This window comes from Coenobita brevimanus, chromosome 84, assembly GCF_032717465.1.
Source record: "Coenobita brevimanus isolate Jiangsu-jjx chromosome 84, ASM3271746v2, whole genome shotgun sequence".
NCBI classification, from domain to species: domain Eukaryota; kingdom Metazoa; phylum Arthropoda; class Malacostraca; order Decapoda; family Coenobitidae; genus Coenobita; species Coenobita brevimanus.
The window spans coordinates 50,780,150-50,800,832 of NC_137037.1; the positions used below are offsets into that span (position 1 = coordinate 50,780,150).

At 39.1% G+C, this 20,683-nt stretch overlaps 1 protein-coding gene across 6 annotated transcripts in view; it reads left to right on the forward strand.

Annotated features, from left to right (window-relative positions):
- Ndae1 (Na[+]-driven anion exchanger 1) overlaps positions 1-20,683 on the forward strand; it is a 265,601-nt gene that overhangs the window by 183,826 nt on the left and 61,092 nt on the right. For all 6 annotated transcript variants that reach the window (XM_080280219.1, XM_080280220.1, XM_080280223.1 and 3 more), the window contains exons 4-8: positions 648-683; positions 4,697-4,935; positions 13,132-13,273; positions 13,748-13,967; positions 16,930-17,065. In XM_080280219.1, coding sequence (XP_080136345.1) covers positions 673-683; positions 4,697-4,935; positions 13,132-13,273; positions 13,748-13,967; positions 16,930-17,065 — 748 coding nt within the window. In that variant the 5' untranslated portion in view covers positions 648-672. The remainder of the gene's footprint in view (positions 1-647; positions 684-4,696; positions 4,936-13,131; positions 13,274-13,747; positions 13,968-16,929; positions 17,066-20,683) is intronic.

Below are 20,683 nucleotides of genomic sequence, written 5' to 3' on the forward strand. Positions count from 1 at the left end.
CTTTGCAAGATTCTTCACTTGCTGACATTAAAGAACTTGGCTGAAATGGGACACAGATTCTGAAGACATGTGTAGTACACCATTTTTGTTTCCATTGTACAAAATGAAATAAATAGCAAGCTGCACTCAAGTCACTTCAGACACTATTGATAGCTTTATTGTACATGAAGATCAAGGGGCAGGAAGGTATTACCTGATGATATTTTGCCTGAAGTTTACTTATAATGTTCAACCCCCTTCAATCTGATGTACACTATATTTCTTGCAATTTTGAGATTACAGTATTCTGTTCAGCTTAGGACAGACCTAGTTGAGAAGGGGTTAAAGAAGGCTTTATTTAACCTTTCCAGCTTGAAAAGTTCCTCCTAAGCTGAATGTAACTGTCTGATGGTATTAATAATAGATGCAGTACGAGTACTACTTATGGATTCATAACCATTCTGTTACAACTGGAGCAACTGAGAAATAAAATTTCAACCATTTCTGTTACTTTTACTACAAAATACATCATCAGACTGAAGGAGCTATTGATATGTATCCCTCACTCTCTCTCTTTCCCCATTATTGCCATGCCTTGTTGCTTTCTTGCTCCTGTATGTATTTTTCCTCCCTCTTTATTCGTTGTTCTCTTCCCTCCTGCTCCACAGTAGCTCAGCGGTGACAGAGGAAAACATGGGGAAGAAGTAAGTTATCCCAATGTCCCCTTATTCCTCTTAAGCCCACACTAAACACTGCAAGCTAACAAGTAGGCCCACTAAGTAACATAGGAGGCTTCATAACACCTTTTTCTTTAGTGATTCATTATGCATATTACACCCTAATTTTCATTTTTTTTTTTTATATACTTATAGAATCAACATAGTTTGCTTCAGTAACCTACAAGAGAATAAAATGACGTACACCTGCTCCAAAAAGTTTCAGTGTACACAATATGGCATCCATAACTATTGCAAAATGCCCAGTGATTCCACCCTGTCGTGGTAAACCCACTTTTTTTCATGAGAATTCATTATACTGCATGCCTCTGACATTTCTTAGTCAGTATTGTTTTCATATAAATACTCAGATGATAAGTGTTTAATATTCTTGGGACATCACGAATTATACCGACTATATCAGATATCGTCGTCTTCCTCCCGCGTGATACTTTTTGGAGCTTAGGTGCAGAGGTCCCTCCATATTTGCAGGGGATGTACCAGACAATCCCACAAACAACAGAAATCCATGAATAATTGGCAGCTCTCAAAAACAACCCCTGCAGCTGTAATATAATTACAGTATGTCATTGCCTATAAACCCTTTGCAGAGCTCTAAATCATCATCATGTATATGACTTGGCTTATTTAAAGTGTATTTTGAGATGTTTAAGTAACAGGTTATTAAATCATCCCAAAATACACCTTCAAGTAGTACAGTCTGACCTCATTATAAATCAGGAAAATGTTTGAAATTCAAATATATTTTCATCTCTATAATACTGCAACATTTTGATACAGCTGTTACTGATGACTGTGGGGGAAGTAGCAGTACTGCTTTAAAGGTACCTGTGAAAATTTAATATGCAATTTTTCTGCAATTCATGGTGGGGGAAAAAAAACTTTCGTACAGTCTACTTAACCAGTATTTTGAGATGGTTATTTGCATGCAAGTAACGTAAACCACAAATAACAAAATCATAAACAGAGAGGGGCCATCATAATGGGCAAAATAAATTGCTGAGAAAGAGGCATTATGAAATCTCCAAAGCAACTACACCAGCAATACAATATGGCCTGTAACCGCACCACAGGGCAGAAACATGAGCATGATTAGTTTTAGCAGATTGCAATTATGCCTACTGGTTATACTTTCACTCCTTAACCCTTTCAGTCGCATGACCTATTTTACAGTCTATTCTTCCCAGCACCAGACTGTTTTATTCATGTTAGGAGACACTTTGAAGTCAAGTGGAAAAATAATCATTCATTCATCATCTAATCCTGTGTTGCCCCATGAGGAACATAGTGAATAAATATAACTTTCATAAATTCCTGTTCTACTGGGGACTCTGGTGTTGGAGAGGGACACATTCACATACTAGCACTGATATGACCAGGCAGTGGAGCTGCCTGGTTATACAGATATCCCTCAGTCCTCTCCCTGGCCCCCAAATGGAGGACAGTTGACTGTGGAAAGTCAGACTCAGCCTGCAGTCTATTGGGCTCACATTCAGATGCACCTGGGGCTACAAGTACTACTACTACATTAACTAAAACTGTCTAGTAACAGCAAGAGTAAAATTAAACTTCACTGGACTGAAGGGGTTAATTACTAGCAGTGGTTTCCATGTTTATCAGGAGTCTCAGAGATCCCAGTACAATAGAGTGAAATGTGTAGAATCCAAAATACCACTGCAAGTTTCCCTATTATAGTTCAGCATATTACATAGACAGCAATCAGGCATTTCTTTGTTTTTGTATAATGAAGCTGGAGTAATGCTGAGGTGGTTTTCAGAGGTCTAAAATATACTTGAATTTAAAAGGTGATATTAGATTTACATGCAAGAGACTGAGATGTGAGCTGGAGGGAGGGCAATTAACAACAGATGACAGAGTGACAAGGAGGTGATTGTTTGTGGCAACACCATACAGAATTAAGACATCTGGCTATAGACAGAGACATTACACCTTAAATATTGTTGTGGCCCCAGGCTTTTCTCCAGTTTGAAAAGTTTGTCTTAAATTGGATAATACTCATCTGTGGGCAACACAAGTAAGATACACAAACCATTGCTGTACTGAAGGAGTTACTCTTTTAGTGACAGCTAATGGCACTAAGTTGAATCTGATTAAGTTGTTCTTGACCTAATACCCTGTATCATAACCTTTCACTCCAGTAACATCCAATTTTTTCGTGGTACCCCCAGACAACTTTAATCAGTTTCCAAGAAATTTTTTTACTTGGGAGGTGTTAGATACAATCTTAATATTAAAACCCTTTAAATATGAGGTTTTTCCTTAATGGAATAAAAGTGCCTGTTAGCAGCAAGAACATATAAAAAAAAGACATTACCCGGAATAACTGTGCAGCATGTAAGGTGTCTACAGAAAAGCAGGTCTTGTAGTAACAGATACTTAAATGCATGAGCACTGTATACTGTATTCACTTTGTACCTAGGCTTATCAGTGTTGTAGATAACTGTAAATATCATATATCTTCACTTTGATTTATAATAGTCTTGTGAACAGTTATAGTCCACTCCAAATTAGAATTGCCCTCGACCATAACTCACACCCATCCACACCTGCCCATATTCCCTCACTCTACCTGTAGTCTACCCCATGTTAGAAGTGTAGCTATAGGTAATGGCATTACAACAAAGGAATGTGAGCAAGTGTGGAAGTCAGTGAACTATTCTAATTTGGAATGGACCACAGTATACACCACTAAAACTGAACCCAAATTCAGTATTGTTTTTTCTACTCATTTTCCAATATAACCGAAGCATGGTTGTAGCCATAGTTAACCCCTGAAGTCCATTTTTTTTTTTTTCCCCTTCAATTCTTGCTACTTCCAGGGAATTTTACTCAAATTAAGAAAGAACTCATATTTAAGGGATCAGTAAAGGCTTGTTGCTGATTTTTCTCCCTCCATCATGCGTTTTCTTGCCCTGCTTTCTGGGAACTACATCACCCCATCCTTAGGTGTGAAAAAGAGGTCTGGATAATGATGATGATGGCAATGACAATAATGATGGCTGATTGACTGACTGACCAATTATAACTAACCCCTCCAGCTTATACAGTGTCTTCCTACCTGAATAAAAATCATCTTGTGGTAGCAAGAATAAAATACAGTACAATAAATCCTTGTCATATTTAGAAACATGTTCTCATATACTGTATACTTTTTCTGTATAACTGGTGCCGTAAACTTAGGGAGCCTGACAAATCGGCTTTACAGGTACCATTGGAATTTTCACAAGCAAACTTTCTGGTATTTAACTGTAGACTTACAGTAACCCCTCTATAAAATGAACTAATTGGGGGAAGAGACAAACCCTCTATGAAATGAACTAATTGGGGGAAGAGAGAAACCCTCTATGAAATGAACTAATTGGGGGAAGAGACAAACCCTCTATAAAATGAACTAATTGGGGGAAGAGACAAACCCTCATTAAATTGAACTAACTGGGGGAAGAGACAAACCCTCTATCAAATGAACTAACTGGGGGAAGAGACAGACAGTATATCTGAATCTTTGGTATAACTGATGTGTAGTTATGCTGGATGTTTTTCCTCAGATATACTAAGTAAACACCATAACTCTTGTTTTTAATTATATATCAACAGTATTAGCTAAATTACATGCCTTTCACCTCAGACTCTACCTATGATAGGCAACCAATGAGATAACTGTCTGTTTAAAGGGATGAACAAACAGGTGACTGTTCAGTCTGGTGACCACTTTATCCTAATATACTAACTATTAATTATATAAAATGATACCTGGTAGACTCAAGAGTTCATTATTGCCAAAATTCAATTCACGGAGATTTATAATAACGTGAGTTCGCTGTACACCAATACAGAACATTCAAAAAAGGCAACATATAACAAGGAGTTACTGCAGAAAATACATTACCAAACTGAAGGGATTAACTGTACATCTTTCATCACAATCTTTTCTTTCCTTTTCCCTGCCTGGCTTCATGCAGCAGCAAGAAGATGGACGGCGGAGGAAGCCAGCCGACATCCACAGAGGAGGAGCCCCCAAGGGACCCCGGTGTGGCCCAGCATCACTCCTACACCAATGAGGAACTGCAGGACCACAGGGCTCACTCCATCTACACTGGGATCCACATGCCCGGGGCCTACCGGCGTCGATCTCGCCACCGCCACCACCGCCACCACCACCACCACAAGAGTTCCAAGGATGGGGGCGAGAACAGGCCTGGTGAGTGTCCAGCTTAAAATTTATTTTTAATGTGGATGTCTTACTGCTGTTGTTATTATGGTCCCAGGTTCATCTGGATGTGAACCTGGTGGACTTCAGACTGAAGCTGCCCTTCTCCAGCAGTCCACAATCCTTTGGGAGACAGGGAGGCAATTGAGGAATGTCTGTACAGTATAGCCAGGCAGCATAGCTCCCTGGTCTAATCAGTGTCACTGCATGAAGGCAACCCTTCATACTGGTAACATATACCACAGTCATGAGTTATGTTTACTGTTTCTAATAAAGGCTTAGATATTTGATGTAATCTTCATATAGAAACCATATGGAGAGGTTACATTATTTAGGAATACTTGATTCTCCATGATTAAGTCTTCCCTACATAGAAAGGTTCCATATTTTTAATAAGAATGACCAAACTCAGTATATATGAAAAACCACATTAAGTGTCTTGTCTTTATCAGTATTAACAGTTGAACTGTTGTCTTATCAGAGGATCAAGTTATTTAAAACCAGTATTTATGATAAGCATTATAAGCACTGTTTAAATCCTTTTTTGAATCCTCATGTGACCCCAAGTCCATCTGAACATGAACCTTGTGGAGTGCTGGCTAAAGCTGCCTCTCTCCTTCAGTATGGTTACACACCATTCTATACAGAGAGAACTATAAACTAGGATTTTATCTCTGAAACAGCACTGGCTCAAAAGTTATTACACAGTACTAGCAGTCACCTGTAGATACTAAAGTGTCTCACATGATGCTACGGAATGACGTCAAGATAAGGTTTTATTCTTTCTTGAAACGGTTGTTTATGGGTGGCCGCCACTGACCCTGGGAGGTATTACCATAAGAGTAAAGTGTGGCTACAAGCTTTGTAACAAGCCACACAATAATCACTCTTAGGCAGGAAATATTCAGTCACTAGTACATAAGAGTCAGATGTCCAAGCTAAGACTAATGGTTACAAATCTTATTACATATTTTAGATTTTTTTTTTTCCAACAGCTCCCAGCAGCTGTTAGGAAGTAATTGGCTAGTTTTGGCACTTAAGTTTCACTTCTAATCCACAGAAAACATCAACCCCAGTACAGGGATTCCTTAATGGAAGCATGGCATCACTTAAACTGATATGATTATTTTTATTATTATGATTATTAATATTATAATAAAACAGAATAATATATTACCATCATATGACGTTAGTTAAAAATTTACACCACTAGCCAAGGATGCCCAGTTAGCACATCACATGGGTAAGTGATGCAGAGTAAATAAATGTTTGCATGTAAAACACAAATTACATTATTATTATTATTATTATTATTTTTTTTAGGCACATGTTTTTGTTAGTTATGGAGGCTCCTCAGCATCTCTTCCTTACCAGGTTATTTTGATATCTGGTATGTTAATGTATTCTTGTATGTTATTTATGCAATCTGTGTCAGTATAAGAAGTACCATAAAAGGTACGTTAATTCTTCATCGTTATTATTCTTATTTTTAAAGCAACAAAGAAAGAACCACTGGCTGAAACCATGCTGAGTTGTTCTTCACAAGAAAAACAGAACAAAACAAATCTAAATTAAAGATCCATTTACAGTATATGATATAAAATGGAAATGAACATAATAAAAGAGAGCTGTAAGCAGCAATGTTCAAAATGTTTCAATTACAGTAGTACATTCCCCTCTTCTGATGCAATGTTTTACTGCTTATGAGGGTCATGATGTTACTTTGAATTTTGAGTGCTATCGATCTTTTAGAAAATCTGGTGTTTTTGACAAGCAAAATATCAACTTTTAATATTCATCATTCAGTCCTTATCTGCCCCATCAGGAGTACAGGGGCCTAGGGTTAGGCTATATAGTCACAACATTAAAGGCAAGGGTGACCAGCCTTGATTGCTTCTAGTGGCATTTTGTGTGAGCAGTAAACACCTGCCATCCCTTGGATGTAAACCTTTATTGGCCCTGTCCAGTAGTCTGCCTTACCCCACTAGACCACCAGCATCATTTGGTTCTATGGTTACCACCTAGCATAGTAAACAGCATCACGGATTACAAGAAACCATTTGGCCTGTCACTTACCGTGGAGCCACCTTCAGGCTCCACCACATCAAGTAAATGGATATGGAGTGTCCCCACCTCCCATTCTACCTATCAATAGCCAGACGCCATAATCCCGTAAAGGGTGGCCATTTGTCGTTGAGTTTGTAGTTTTACAGGGAGGGGCACTAACCCTCCACCAACCCACTTGTTGACATGTAGGAAACACATCTGGGTTAGTTATATGATTACCACCCAGCATTGTAAATGGTTTCCTGGCTTACAGGAAACCATTAGGCTTGTCACTCAGTGTAAAGCCACCTGAAAAGGAAAGAAGAGTAATAAAAGATGACAGGAAAGATGGTTGAAATAGGAAGGGTGGAGGGTAGACACTGAAAAAGAATGATAAAGGGGAAGGAAGATGTAGACAACATTGCATCAAGTGAGTGGATGGTAGTCACCACCAACTACCACAACCACAGCTTACTATCATTATCATTAGTGTTAGGTGGGGGTCCTCACCATTCACTCAACTCAATGTAGTGTTGCTTTTGGGTGACTGGCCTTCTCTCTCTCCCTTCTTTCTATCCTTCCTTCCTCTTCTGTCATTCATTCTTTCCTCTTCCTTCTGCCTGCAGGTGACTCTACACTGCATGACAAGCCAAATGATTTCCTGTACATCAGGAAATCCTTTACTATGCTGGGTGGTAACCATTTAACCAGATTATGATGCCTGGTGGTTTAGTGGGTAATTATGGTGCTCTAGTTGGATTGAGCCAGTGCAGGGTTATATCAAAGGGGTAGTTGGAGTTTATTGCTCATGTAATGCCACCCTGGGATGAGTGAAGCTGGTCACTCTGATCTTAAATGTCAGGACCAACTTGCCTAGCCCCAAGCTCCAATGCTTCTCATGGGGCAACGCATGATCGGATGATGATCATGATCATGATTATTATTATCATTTTTATTATTATTATTATTATTATTATTATTATTATTTTTATTATCATTGTTGTTGTTGTTGTTATTATTATTACCATTATTATGGAAGACATGCCAGGAAACCTCAAAACTGACAAGACTGTGGGCCTTCGACTCCTCATATTTCCATGTTACTGGTACGAACTGTATTTATGTGTGTTATTATACGTATATTGCTAATGAATTTCTATAAATGCACTATTAATTCACATGCAATTTACAGATTTATCAAATACTTGTACTGTACTGTATTTCCAAATATTGCACAGTTCTATTTTCAGAATATTTTTTTCACCCTTTGCATATAAGTACTGTAATAGCATTTTTCACTTTAATACCTGTAGTGTAGTCAGTCATCCTCCCCCCCTTTATTTTGTACAGTTCTGTTTCTTTCTCCTCTTTATTACTGTCCTACTGTAGTTAGCTTCATGTCAGCAAGTTATTATTGATTTCATATGACTTAGATTATCCACCTAGTTAACAGTACCTGTAGTTTTAAATTCCATGAATTTAAAATCCACATGATGTGGACTCATACAACTGGGTTTGACACTCTTGACAAAGTTGACATATGTGACCGTATAGTAAAACCTCATTATAATGGACTTCAGTAGACTGGAATTTGCTTTTATCAGAATCAAGGAGCTACTGGACTAAATTCTTATATGTCGGAAAAAGTCCAATAAAGCCAGAAGCAGTCCGGACTGCCTGACCACGTCAGCTATGTTCACCACAATAAGATAAATAAAAGGCACGTTTATCAGTGTACAGTACAGTATTATTATATATATTATACCATTTGATTACTGTAGTGAATGTATAATCCAGTACAGTACTGCAATGGTAGTGAAAACAGTTTAAAAACTGTTGATGCGATCCAGACTAATGTCTGACATACAGGAAAAAGTCCGAGTTGGCAGAGGGAAGTCCGGATGTTGCATGTATCGGAATTTCGCTTTTTTCGGAATGGCTTGGGCCCCGATTAGTCCATTATAGTGAGGTTTTACTGTACTGTATTCTACGTGGTGCTGGAGATTTCATAACCCATCTTCTTTAGTGATGTTTTTTTCTGACATTCATCATTCATTATCATTAATTTATAAAGGCTCAAACGCACTTGAATGCATCAGCCATGGTCACCTGATGGCAGCTTTCCATGCTGCTTGATTTCTAGCAGCTACTCTATTCAGTCCCTTCCCTGAGGTCACACTCTATGACCTTGTCCCAGGTCTTTTTTGGTCTACCTCTCACAGCTCTACCCTCAATGCTCACACCTCTCACTGTCTGCATCCAGTTGTCATCCTCCATATGCCTGATTCATCTCAATCTACCCCTTCTCATCAAAACACTACAGTAATACATTAAAGTCCCATCCTACCTCACAGCTCTTCATTTGAAACATTACACCCTCGTATTCTCTTATATGTCACTGATACTACTGTATGCAGATGTCAAGACAATACAGTATAAATAACATGCAAGAGAATACTGAGGTGTAATGTGCAAAATAAATGACTAAGAAAGGGGTATTACAAAATCTCTTATGCCGCTTAGAAGATAGCACATATTCGGGCCAAAACCCAAGTTACTCTCCTGGCAGCACTGAAGATGGGCAGTTGACTCTGGCCAACAAGATGAAAAATGTCTGTAGCATGTTTGCTTTAACCTGGCAAAGATCCCTCACCCCTTTCAGCTCCTTTGATGGCTAGGTGCGGCCAAACATGAGTTATTTGACTAATAACCAAGGAGATTCATTTTTGCCTCATAACTAAGGGTCATCGAATTTCACATAACCATGACTTGTGTTAAAGTTGAGAGAATGCCCATTTTCCATATGAAAATACACTGACTAATGTGAAGCCCCCTGTCCAGTATGTGTATGCTTACCTGTCATAGTTGTTGCTGCTATTGTTGTGGCCCTCAGGTTCATCTGAATGTGAACTTGGTGGACTGCAGGATGAAACTGTCCCTCTCCCCCAGTCCACCATCCTTTGTTGAGGAAGTAAGGAGGGAGCTGAGTGACTTTTATATTACCTGGCAGCAAAGCCACTCTATATACCAGTGCCAGTGTGTAATTGCATCTTTCTCAGCCCGTCCCGTAGTGTTCTTTCTCTCTCTCTCCCTTTTTAACAATAGTGACAGTAGCAGTTACAGCCCCATGTTTGTCTGGATGTGAACCTGGTGGACTGCAGGCCAAAGCTGCTTGTCCCCTGCAGTTCACCATCTTCCTTTTGGTGGATAAAGAGGGAAGAGGGACATGTAGATAACCACATACTGGAGCTGCCCAATTATATCAGTGCCACCACATGTGTGTGTCCCTCTCCAGCACCAGCGTTGCATATAGCCCACTGTTGCATTAGATATAAATGAAATGGATATAAGTATGATAGTTGGGCAATACTTAAGGTCGTCCCTCACCCACAGCGTTGGCCACGCTTGACGAGGACTGCCCTGATGGCTTCTCTTGTACGCTACTCCGCTACCCAGGCCAGCCATAAGGGATCCATCAGAACATGATTCCCCATAACACACTCTCTTACTCATCTCAATAACTATGTTTTTGAAGTCAATGGATGATAGAGCTATACTTCATGGCTGGAAAGTTTTTACATGTAGCACTTGCATAATAGTTTTATAGTAACTAGTTATTTTTATATTACAAATTTGAAGTGCACCACTTTGTATAAAAAGGTGTACAGTATATAATTTTGCACTTTACATAACTGTTATTTATCAAGAATAAAGAGATGTAATTCTGCACTTTATGTAAGTGTTATTTAACAGGAAACCATTAAACCTTACATGTGTGGGAAATGAGCTTCTTGGTATTAGATAGAGAGCATGAGGGAATCATGGTCTGGGTGTTCCCTCCTGAGTGTGCCTTTCCTAAGTTAGTGCATGAAGTCCCTTGCATCATGACCTGCTTTTCCTATGAAAATCATATTCTTAGAGGCACAGGAGGTTTTGCAGCACCTCTTCCTTAGCAGTTTACCTTGCATACTGCATCTTAGCATTCCCTTGTATGCTGTTTGTATTGCTTTCATATAAACATACTTTGCATCAGTGCCATATAGGAGAGTGCAAAGATGTAATGAGCAGCTTAAATTGCTAAGGAAAAAGTGTTAAGAAAACTGCATAGTCACTTAAAAAACAGCCGTTAGTCACAGATGCCATCTTATTGCTCTGACTATGGGTCACATGATAATGAACAGACATACTCAGCACGCAGGAAAAGGTAAGGGGTAAGGCCGTATTCACACCAAATGCTGGCTGGCTTGGGTGGGCTTGGGCAAAAGCTTTCTATTGCTGTAACACATACAACTGGCCTCACTGGATGTGGCTGGGAGGTTTGCATCACTGTAACCCATTCAAGTGGCTCCACTGGGTGTGGGCAGGTGTGGGAGAGACCTTCTGTGAGTTACACTGATGCCGAACTCCTGGCCACAATTGCCAGTGCCAGGAAGCATCTGGTATGGATGCGGCCTTAGATGGAAAATAAACTGCTAAGGAAGAAGCAATGTGAAGTCTCCTATGCCACTCAGAATACAGCTGTGGGACTGTTATGAGAGATGTTACAGATTGATTTGAAACTGCTCATGGTCTTCAGCTTTTTTAACCTGTTCAGGTGCAGTAGTGCTTATGGGAAAATATAGTTATATTTATGGTACATTTTTCTTGATTGGCTGAGCTACATAAGTTTCACTGACAGTGAATTGTCTGTGGTAGCTTCTTAAGCTTTGAAACATACAGTCTACTGTTTATTTGCTTGCACAGTTGTTTGATGGTTTGAATATTAACCCTTTTGTTGAAGGTGAAGCCTTTGTATAGCTACTGTAGATCTTTATTTTACATAACAGACAGCTGAATGAAACATGATGTCCTAAGATATGCAATAACTGTAATACTAAACTGTATTGAATACAGCTGTATGCTAAATATATTTTAGAAATGCAAATTTATTTGTGACATAACATAAGGTATCAAGAACTTTATTGGTTACTTAAGTATTAGTGACTGTCAGTCAAGTCTTGACTCTGCAATTAAAGAAAAAAGTAAGCAGTGGCAAAAACTTCTTCCTAAATGCTACTGCATGTATAGTACATTGCACATCAGAATTACACTGCCATGATTGAGGACTGGGGAAAAGCAGACATCTAAATGATGTTAAGAAAAGTTCCCAAACAGAGGGCTTGGAAAAGCTTGGAGGGGGAGGTGGTGCAAACAAGAACATCCATTTGTTTAAAACTAGATTGGGTAGAAGCAGACATAAGACACAACAAAATGATCTTCCAAACCTGCCCACACTCCTTCACTCATCACTTGTAACTATAGTTTATTCTAAATTAGAATTTCAGGCTATAGAGTGAGGGAGTATGGGTGGGTGCACAAGTCATGGTTGGGTAATTTTAATTTGGAATGGACTATCATTTAAAAAATGATCTAAAAATATCAATGATAATTCCATTTTCATTTTCAAATATTCAGTATTGTTGTAGTGCACTTAAACCTTTAACCCCACTGCATAATAAACTGAGTATTTTAAATCAGTTCTGAAAACTGAAAATTAGTATCAGAAATTGTTTGGAAATACCGTACATACATACACACATAAAAACTGTGGAGAAAAAAAAATCCCAGAACCTTAACCTCTAAAATCCAATGATGTTCATTTCATTCTATTCTTGCTACCTTTAGATGATTTTATTCAGCTAAGGGGAGAAATTTGAGGCAGTGAGTGAGATGAGGGCTGTTTTTCCCGTACAAATGCCATTTGTATTGCTGCCATCATGGGAAAGCATCTTATAGCACCACAGCCTGAATACACTTCTTAATTATGAGAGCCCTGGTGCTGGAGAGGGGTGCCTTCACATGATGGGACCAATATTACTGGATGGCTCAACTACCTGGTTACACAGATATCCCTCAGCTACTTCTCTATCCCCCAAAAGGAGGATGAGGGACTGCAGGATGTGGGCAATTTAAGTCTGGAGTCCACCTGGTTTGCACTTCAGATGAACCTGAGGCTACAATATCAACAACAATGAGGGACCTTGAAAACTGAACAGGATTATCTGGTGGCAGCAAGAATAAACAAGCACTGACAGACACCACCTGGATTTGGGAGGTTAATCAATGCCATTATAAGTGACAGAATTATTGCTATTTCGACAGTAACACCGCCCAGCCAGCGTGTGCAGTTCATTCTTGGGGAAGATGATGATGATGATACACATGACTCTCACCCGCTCTTCAGTGAGATGGAGACGCTCACTGAAATGGAGGGCGGAGAGCTGGAGTGGAAGGAAACTGCCAGGTAATCACATTTTGTTTCCATTTCCATTTAGAAATAATAAACCGTGCTAGGATGTGTAGGTCTTTTCACTTGATGGCAACTTCCTGTGTGTTACAATCTTGAGCCACTTCTCTGTTCATTCTTATTTGAGGTCATTATGTAGAACATGTAATTTTAAAATTTTTGACTGAAGGAAGACTGCCATGCAAATGCCATCATAGTTTTCTTGACAGAAGGAGACTTCCTGTTTTTTTTTTTGTTTTTTTGTTTTTTGTTTTTTTTTAATGAAAGAGATGGAAGGATGGAGAGAGAGGGGTGAGAGCTGGCAGTGAGGGTTGCAAAATGGCAGAGGGTTGAGTAACATGGATGTGATTTGTTGTGGCCACCCTTTACAGGATTACAGTTTCTTGCAGTAGATTGACAGATATGTTATATTCTGTGCTTAACTGTTCACCTTTTTGTGTTATGTTCTTGCTGATTTCTACCTTGTCACAGATGGGTCAAGTTTGAGGAGGATGTGGAAGAGGGAGGTGAGCGTTGGTCCAAGCCCCATGTGGCCACCCTCTCACTACATTCTCTCTTTGAGCTGCGTTCCTTCCTCCTCAACGGCACAGTTATCCTGGACATGGATGCCACCAACCTCGAGCAGATTGCCGACCTTCTCCTTGACAACATGATCAACCAGGGACAGCTCACATTTGATGGCCGTGAGAAGGTGAGACCGACGTTCAGCAAATTTGTTCTAACTTGTCAAAGCTCTCTAACTCCTTTCAGCTCAGCTGATAGCTGTAGTCAGATTGGAGTGTTGATTTGACTACAGTACACTCTATTCACCCTAACTTGACCCAGAATTTGGTCCTTTTGTAGCCTATTGTTGTAGTTCAGTGGCAGAACAGAACAATACTATAGCTCAGCATTCTTTCTATCTATCTATGTACTGCCAGATCCCTTAATCCCATTAGGGGTGGCCACAAACAAATCGCCTCCATGTCGTCCTGCCCCCTGCCATTTCACTGCCCATCCCCCAGCTTACACTCCCCTCTCTCATATACCTCTCCACCTAACTCACATACACTCTTCTCATCTCCATCCTCTCCACATGGCCAAACCACCTCAGTGTATCTCTCCTAACGCTTTCTATCACATCCACATCACAACGCTCCTTCACTTCCTCATTTGTCAGTCGGTCTCTTCATGTACCTCCACATCCTCCTCTCAGATAACTCATTTCCACTGTTAAACTCTTGACTTGTGTACCTCCAACAAGGTCCAAGCTTCATTTCCGTATGTTGGAGTTGTATCACAATACTATCAAGCAGCAACTTTTTTTCTTACTTTCAAGCTCACTTCCCTATTTGTATCACTGCTTTCAAAGAACTAGCAACCTTTCTTCCTTGTTGTACCCTTTCAAGCACTTCATGCTCCAAACTTCCATCCTTATTCATCACACTACCCAAGTACTTAAATGCGCACACAGAGTCCATTTCCTCATCTTCCAACCTCACTGTACATTCAGTCTTCTATTGAAGACCATAACTTTACTCTTCCCTACATTCACCTTTAGACTGCATTTCTTACACACTCTCCCAAACTCATTCACCAAGCCTTGCAATTCCCCTTCATCTTTCCATACCACTTTTTATGACTAGCATAATTTTTGTGTTAATCTTCTGTCACAGTTCAGCACCAAAGATTGAAAGATAGCATTTTTTTTGGCCAAGTTAGAGCAAAAGCACTATAGTAAGCCAAGCAGACTCATTCTTACCTCATAACAAAGGCTCATGGACCTTGACACAACCATGACTTAGAATTCAAACTGAGGGAGTGGCACAATTTCATCAGATTAATATAAAACCAACTATATGAGAGTACAGTAAAACCTCGATATAACGGGCTTCAACAGACCGGAATTCACTTTTATCGGACTCGAGGAGCTACCGGACTAAATTCCTATATATCGGAAAAAGTCTGATAAAGCCAGAAGCATTCCGGACTGCCTGACCACTTCAGCTGTGTTCACCATGATCATGTTTATCAGTGTATAATATAGTATTATTACATATATTATGCCATTTGCTTAATGTAGTGAAGCTATAACACAGTACAGTACCGCAATGGCAGTCAAAACAGTTTAAAAACTGTTCATGCGATCCGGACTAATGTCTGATATATCAGAAAAAGTCCGGATTAGCAGGGGGAAGTCCGGATGTCGCTTTTATCAGAATTTCGCATTTTTCGGAATGGTTTCGGCCCCAATTAGTCTGTTATAGTGAGGCCTTACTGTATATGTGAATGAGGAAGGGAAGCAGGAGACTGAGAATGAAGTGAAAGAATTGGTAGTAGAGGTACAGCCTGTGAAAGAAGGTGGCATGACCTGAAGGACTAACATAAATTAACACTAACCTGTACTGCAAATGTCAACGACCTTCTAAGCCGTACATCTAACCCTAATCACTCATAAGCTGATGACTCCACCCTCCACATTTCCATTCAGTTCCCACAGCGTCCATCTCAGCAGTTGCTTCAACAAACAAGGGATGAGGCTATGGCACACCTAATGCTTGACTCAGCTCATAGCTCTGATTAGGATAAAAATAACCTTGTTCTTTTTAATGCATCAAAAACTCAGGTCTTTCATTTATCAACCCGACAAAATCTTCCACAGGAGTACCCTCTAATTTTTAACAATATCTGGCTCAACAAGCATCATCCTTGAACATGCTTGGGGTTTCATTCGCTCAGGATTTATCTCAGAATAAACATATTACCGGTCTTGTAAATATCCGCTTCCAAGAGACTGGGTCTGCTGAGCCAACTCAGTACCTTCTTTACCCCTGCACAGTTGTTGACTTTAGACACAAGTCTTATTAGCCCCTGTGCAGAGTACAACTCTCATGTGTGGGAAGGCTCACCACACAGCTCTTCTCAACAGGGTGGAATCAAAGGCTTTTCATCTCATTAACTCTCCACATCTTATTGGCTTCCTTCAGCCTCTGTCTCTTCACTGCACTGTTGCATCTTTATGTCTTTTCTCTCACTACTTCAATGGTCACTACTCCTTTGAACTGACTGCTTGCATCCCTCCTCGACTATGGTGGGCGTGTAGCACCCGTCCAGCAACAAACTCTCATCCCTTTTCTTTCCAGCTCTCTAATCCAAGAGTTAACCACTACTCCCTGTCGTTCATGTATGCAACAGGTCAACTCTGGAACTGTCTCCCTCTGTCTGTTTTTCCTACTGCCTATGATCTCCAGCCTTTCAAACACAGTGTGCCCAGGCATCTCAAAATGAATGGATCTTGAATTTGGCTCTCTGCTATCTTGTCTTGTTTTTTCTCGAAGGGAGCAATTTGCAGGCCCCTGGCCTTTGGCTCCTTCTTCCTTAATAAAAACTTCTTGAAACTTCAAGAAAGATTTATATTAATCATGCCAATATCATTTGAATTTTATCCTTGATTGATACTGTATATCATAGGTTAATATTGTGTAAAATGTGTTGTTATAAGGATGGGATGACAGTGACAGTGATGATGATGATGATAGTGGTGATGACTTGTAGTTCTAGGATGTGAATATAATTCTGTATCAGCTATTTCATTAGCACTTAGTACAGTATAATTAGTACATACAACTTTAGCTGTTTTTCTTTTACATATATTTTCCCAATTAATTTAACAGTTCAAAGATGCTCTGCTGCGCAAACACAAGCATCTTTATGAGAAGCAAAAGACCAACAAGGAAAATGGCAACATGTCCCGCCTTCCCCTAATCCGCAGTTTGGCGGAAATTGGCCGAAACCACTCGTCATCCAAAAGTAAGCATATTTTCTGTCTGCTGTCCACATATATCATGATTTGAATGAGTAATGTTGTGTGTTTTGACAAAAATTAAATTAACCAAAATATTGGTAGAGGTATGTGTTTCTAAAAATAATACATACATAAATATATATTCAAAATATTGGTAGACTGTGTGTGTTTGAGTGTATGAATCATGCATACTAGAGTTAATATGTTTAGAGCTACAGTTTTACTCCATGCCAATCAACTTGTTCGTAGATTCACTCTGAACAGTTAACTCTTATTGGCTAGAGTAACTTTCATCAAGTTGATGAAATGATCTGTGCCATGCAATAATAATAATAATAATAATAATAATAACAATAATAATAATACTGTATCAATAATAATAATACTGTATCTTGTGTTTTCAAAGATGCCAATTCTTTTAAAGGAATTTACTAGTGCTTGAGACACGCACTGTATGTTCACAATCATTTGCAAATATCACACCGCCCATCTGTGAGTCTCGGATGGTGGCTCAGTGGGTACAGCTGTATGGGCAAGTTGGTTGGCTCGGAATACATGTAGTACTATGTTATTTCCACGGAATACTATTAAGGAGTATTAATTTGACTGCCATGATATTTTTTTTTTTTTTTCATTAAAACAAGGAGCAGGTGGTAAGGCAGGCTAGGGTTGTCTCTTACTAGTGTGCACTCATTGACTGGAAAGATTTAACCCCTTGATTCGGCTGACAAATCTGCTATTTTATTCTCGCTACCTGCAGATGATTATAGAGCATGTCCTGGGAAATTTTTTAGATGGTTCAGGAGATTATTATTTCTACCTGTTTTTTCTCTCTCTACCTAAGTATCTCTCACCAGATGCCTTAATTCTATAAGGGGAGGCCACAAATGAATATCCTCTGTGTCATCCTGTCCTTTGCCAACAGGCTGCCCTTTCTCTGACTCACACACCCCTCTTGCATACGCTTCCACCCCATCCCTCCATCTCATCTCAGTCTCCTCTATCCCCTCCCCCTCCATCTTACTTACATACACTTTCGTAGTCAGTCTTTTTAAAGTTTCTTGGGACACTCTGTATTTGGCTTGAGTGAGACTTTTCAAGCTGGAGGGGTTAGATATAGTCTTTATCAACCCCTCCACTGCTTGGCCATTCTCCTAAGCTGAATAAAAAAATTGTCCTGCAGAAGCAAGAATGAAATGAACAACGTCGCCGGAGTGATGGGGGTTAAAGAGAGCAGCGTGATGGTTGACATAGATCTCTCGAGTTCCTCCTACATAGTTTAATGTTATGATTGTTTTACATGTTGTAGCTTTACTGTTCTGTATTAGGAAACTGATGCATCAGTTCATTCCAAAACTCTGTAATGATGTAAGTTTGATACTGTATTTCTGGAATAGAACTTGCATTTTTTTTTTTTTTTTTACATATAGAGTGTCCCTGGGAAATGCATTTGAAACTTAGGGTTATTCTTGGGTGAAATTTGAGGAAGAAATGTTATGTCAACACGGATCCAATTCTTGACTATTACAGAGCTACCGTACAGTTACTAAATGCTTTTTTGGTAAAAATAACCTCCCTACTAAATCGCCCATATGGTTACCAAGTAACTGCACCTCCATAATGGTTGACAAATAGCTCCATGTTGATATGACATTTACGTCCCAAAATTACCCCCAAGAGTAACCTCTTAATAGTGTCCCCTCAGTATTTCCTGGGATACCATGTATTAATGAGTGTTGCTGCATAAAGACTGAATCATAACCTTGATCAGTCATAGATTATATTAACCTTTAAAATTTTTATTCATGCAATCTCCAAACAATTTTATACAGCTCAGGATAGACTTTTATGACTGGAGGGGTTCAATATAGCATTAGTAAACCCTTCCAGCATGAGAGGCCTTCCATAAGTTGAATAATATAGTATGGCAACAGCAAGAATAAACTAAAAGGACATCACTTTCAAAAGATTCGGAAAAATGTGAGCCCAGCCATGCATCAGTTTCCTTCTGGCATCTAAAGAACCATGTGTTAGCTTTTGATGCAAGTTGTTTGACATGCAGAAGCTGTAGCCAGATGGATTGATTTTTTTTTTTTTTTTTTTTTTTTTTTTTTTTATATAAATAACATTGCAGTTACTTAAGGCATTATGTCTGAGTCTTCATATCTATACAGAATTGTCTTTAGAAGTGTATAAAAAAAATACTACTACTACATTGTGTATTTGTGCAACATGGCTGATTCGTTAGAAGAGAATTACCGTAGTGTAGTTGATCTGACTGAGGGTCGAATTCCAAGTGGCTCTGCAGGCTTCATAACACCTCTTCCCTGATTATTTATTTTGCACATTATGTCTCAGTGTTCTCTTGTATGTTACTGATGTAAAATGCTGATTTTAAAATGATATAGGTAGTATACAAGAGAATGTTAAGGTTTAATAAACAAAATAAATGTGCTGGGGTGGGATGCCTTCATGTGCTGGGACTGATACAGTATAACTGGGTGGTTGAACTGCCTGATTATACAACCATCTCAGCTCCATCTCTGTCCCTCTGTCCCTCAAAAAGAGGATGAAGGGCTGTGCAAGAAGGAGTACTTAAGCCTGCAGTCCACTGGGTTCATGTCCAGATGAGCCTGGAGCTACAACTACTATTATTACAATGCAGTTTGTTTTGTACATTACTTCTCAGTATCCTCTTGTTTGTTACTCAGGTAAACTATGTCAGTATTAAAAAGAAAATACGCAGCGTACAAGAAAATGTTAAGGTGTAATGTGCAAAAATAAATTGCTAAGGAAGAGGTGCTATGAAGCCTCCCATGCTTAGCCAGAATATGGCCCTATTACAACATATGAATGATTGCACTGCATGCATGCCGGCTCTGGCTTCTTGATGAGCAGCATGTTGACTTAGTATTTAGTCCAACATGATACAAGACACACCTCAATACAAAAAATGCTAGTTAGGATTATAGTTCCAGTGTAAAAACATATCATCTCGAAAAAAAAAAAAAAATATCGTTCCCATATGTATACAAATAATAATAATAATAATAATAAATAATAAAGTGTCATTGTAAATACAGTACTGCTGGGTACTTAGCACTTTCTGGCTGATGATGTATTTTTATATTTTTCTCTGATACCCCATATGGTTTAATTCAGCTAAGGAAAGACCTCGTGTACCAAGGAGGTTAAATTAGCTTCTAACCCCTCTGGTGGAAAAGTTTATAATTGTATGGAGGTGACAGATATAAAACATACTGTATAATACATCACCAGAATGAAGGGGTTAAGCACTTCATTATAGATATAAAATTTCTACCTGCATATTGTTTACAGTACAACAGATGGAATATTTTGTCATTATAGGCATAGGGTTTCAACTCTGTATATCATTTACAGTATGACAGATTTAATATTTGGTCATAACTAATGGGGTATATGCTGTACTAGATTTCTACATTAAGTTATCAACAGTGTGGTACATGGAAAATTCAATCATCATAGGTGTAGGATTTCTACAAGTTAATGTAACAGTTGACTGAATACCAGGAAGACGGAAGATAAGATGAAGGGTAACCAGTAAATGAGTAAGGGTGGTGTGAGTTGGAGGAAGGGCAGCC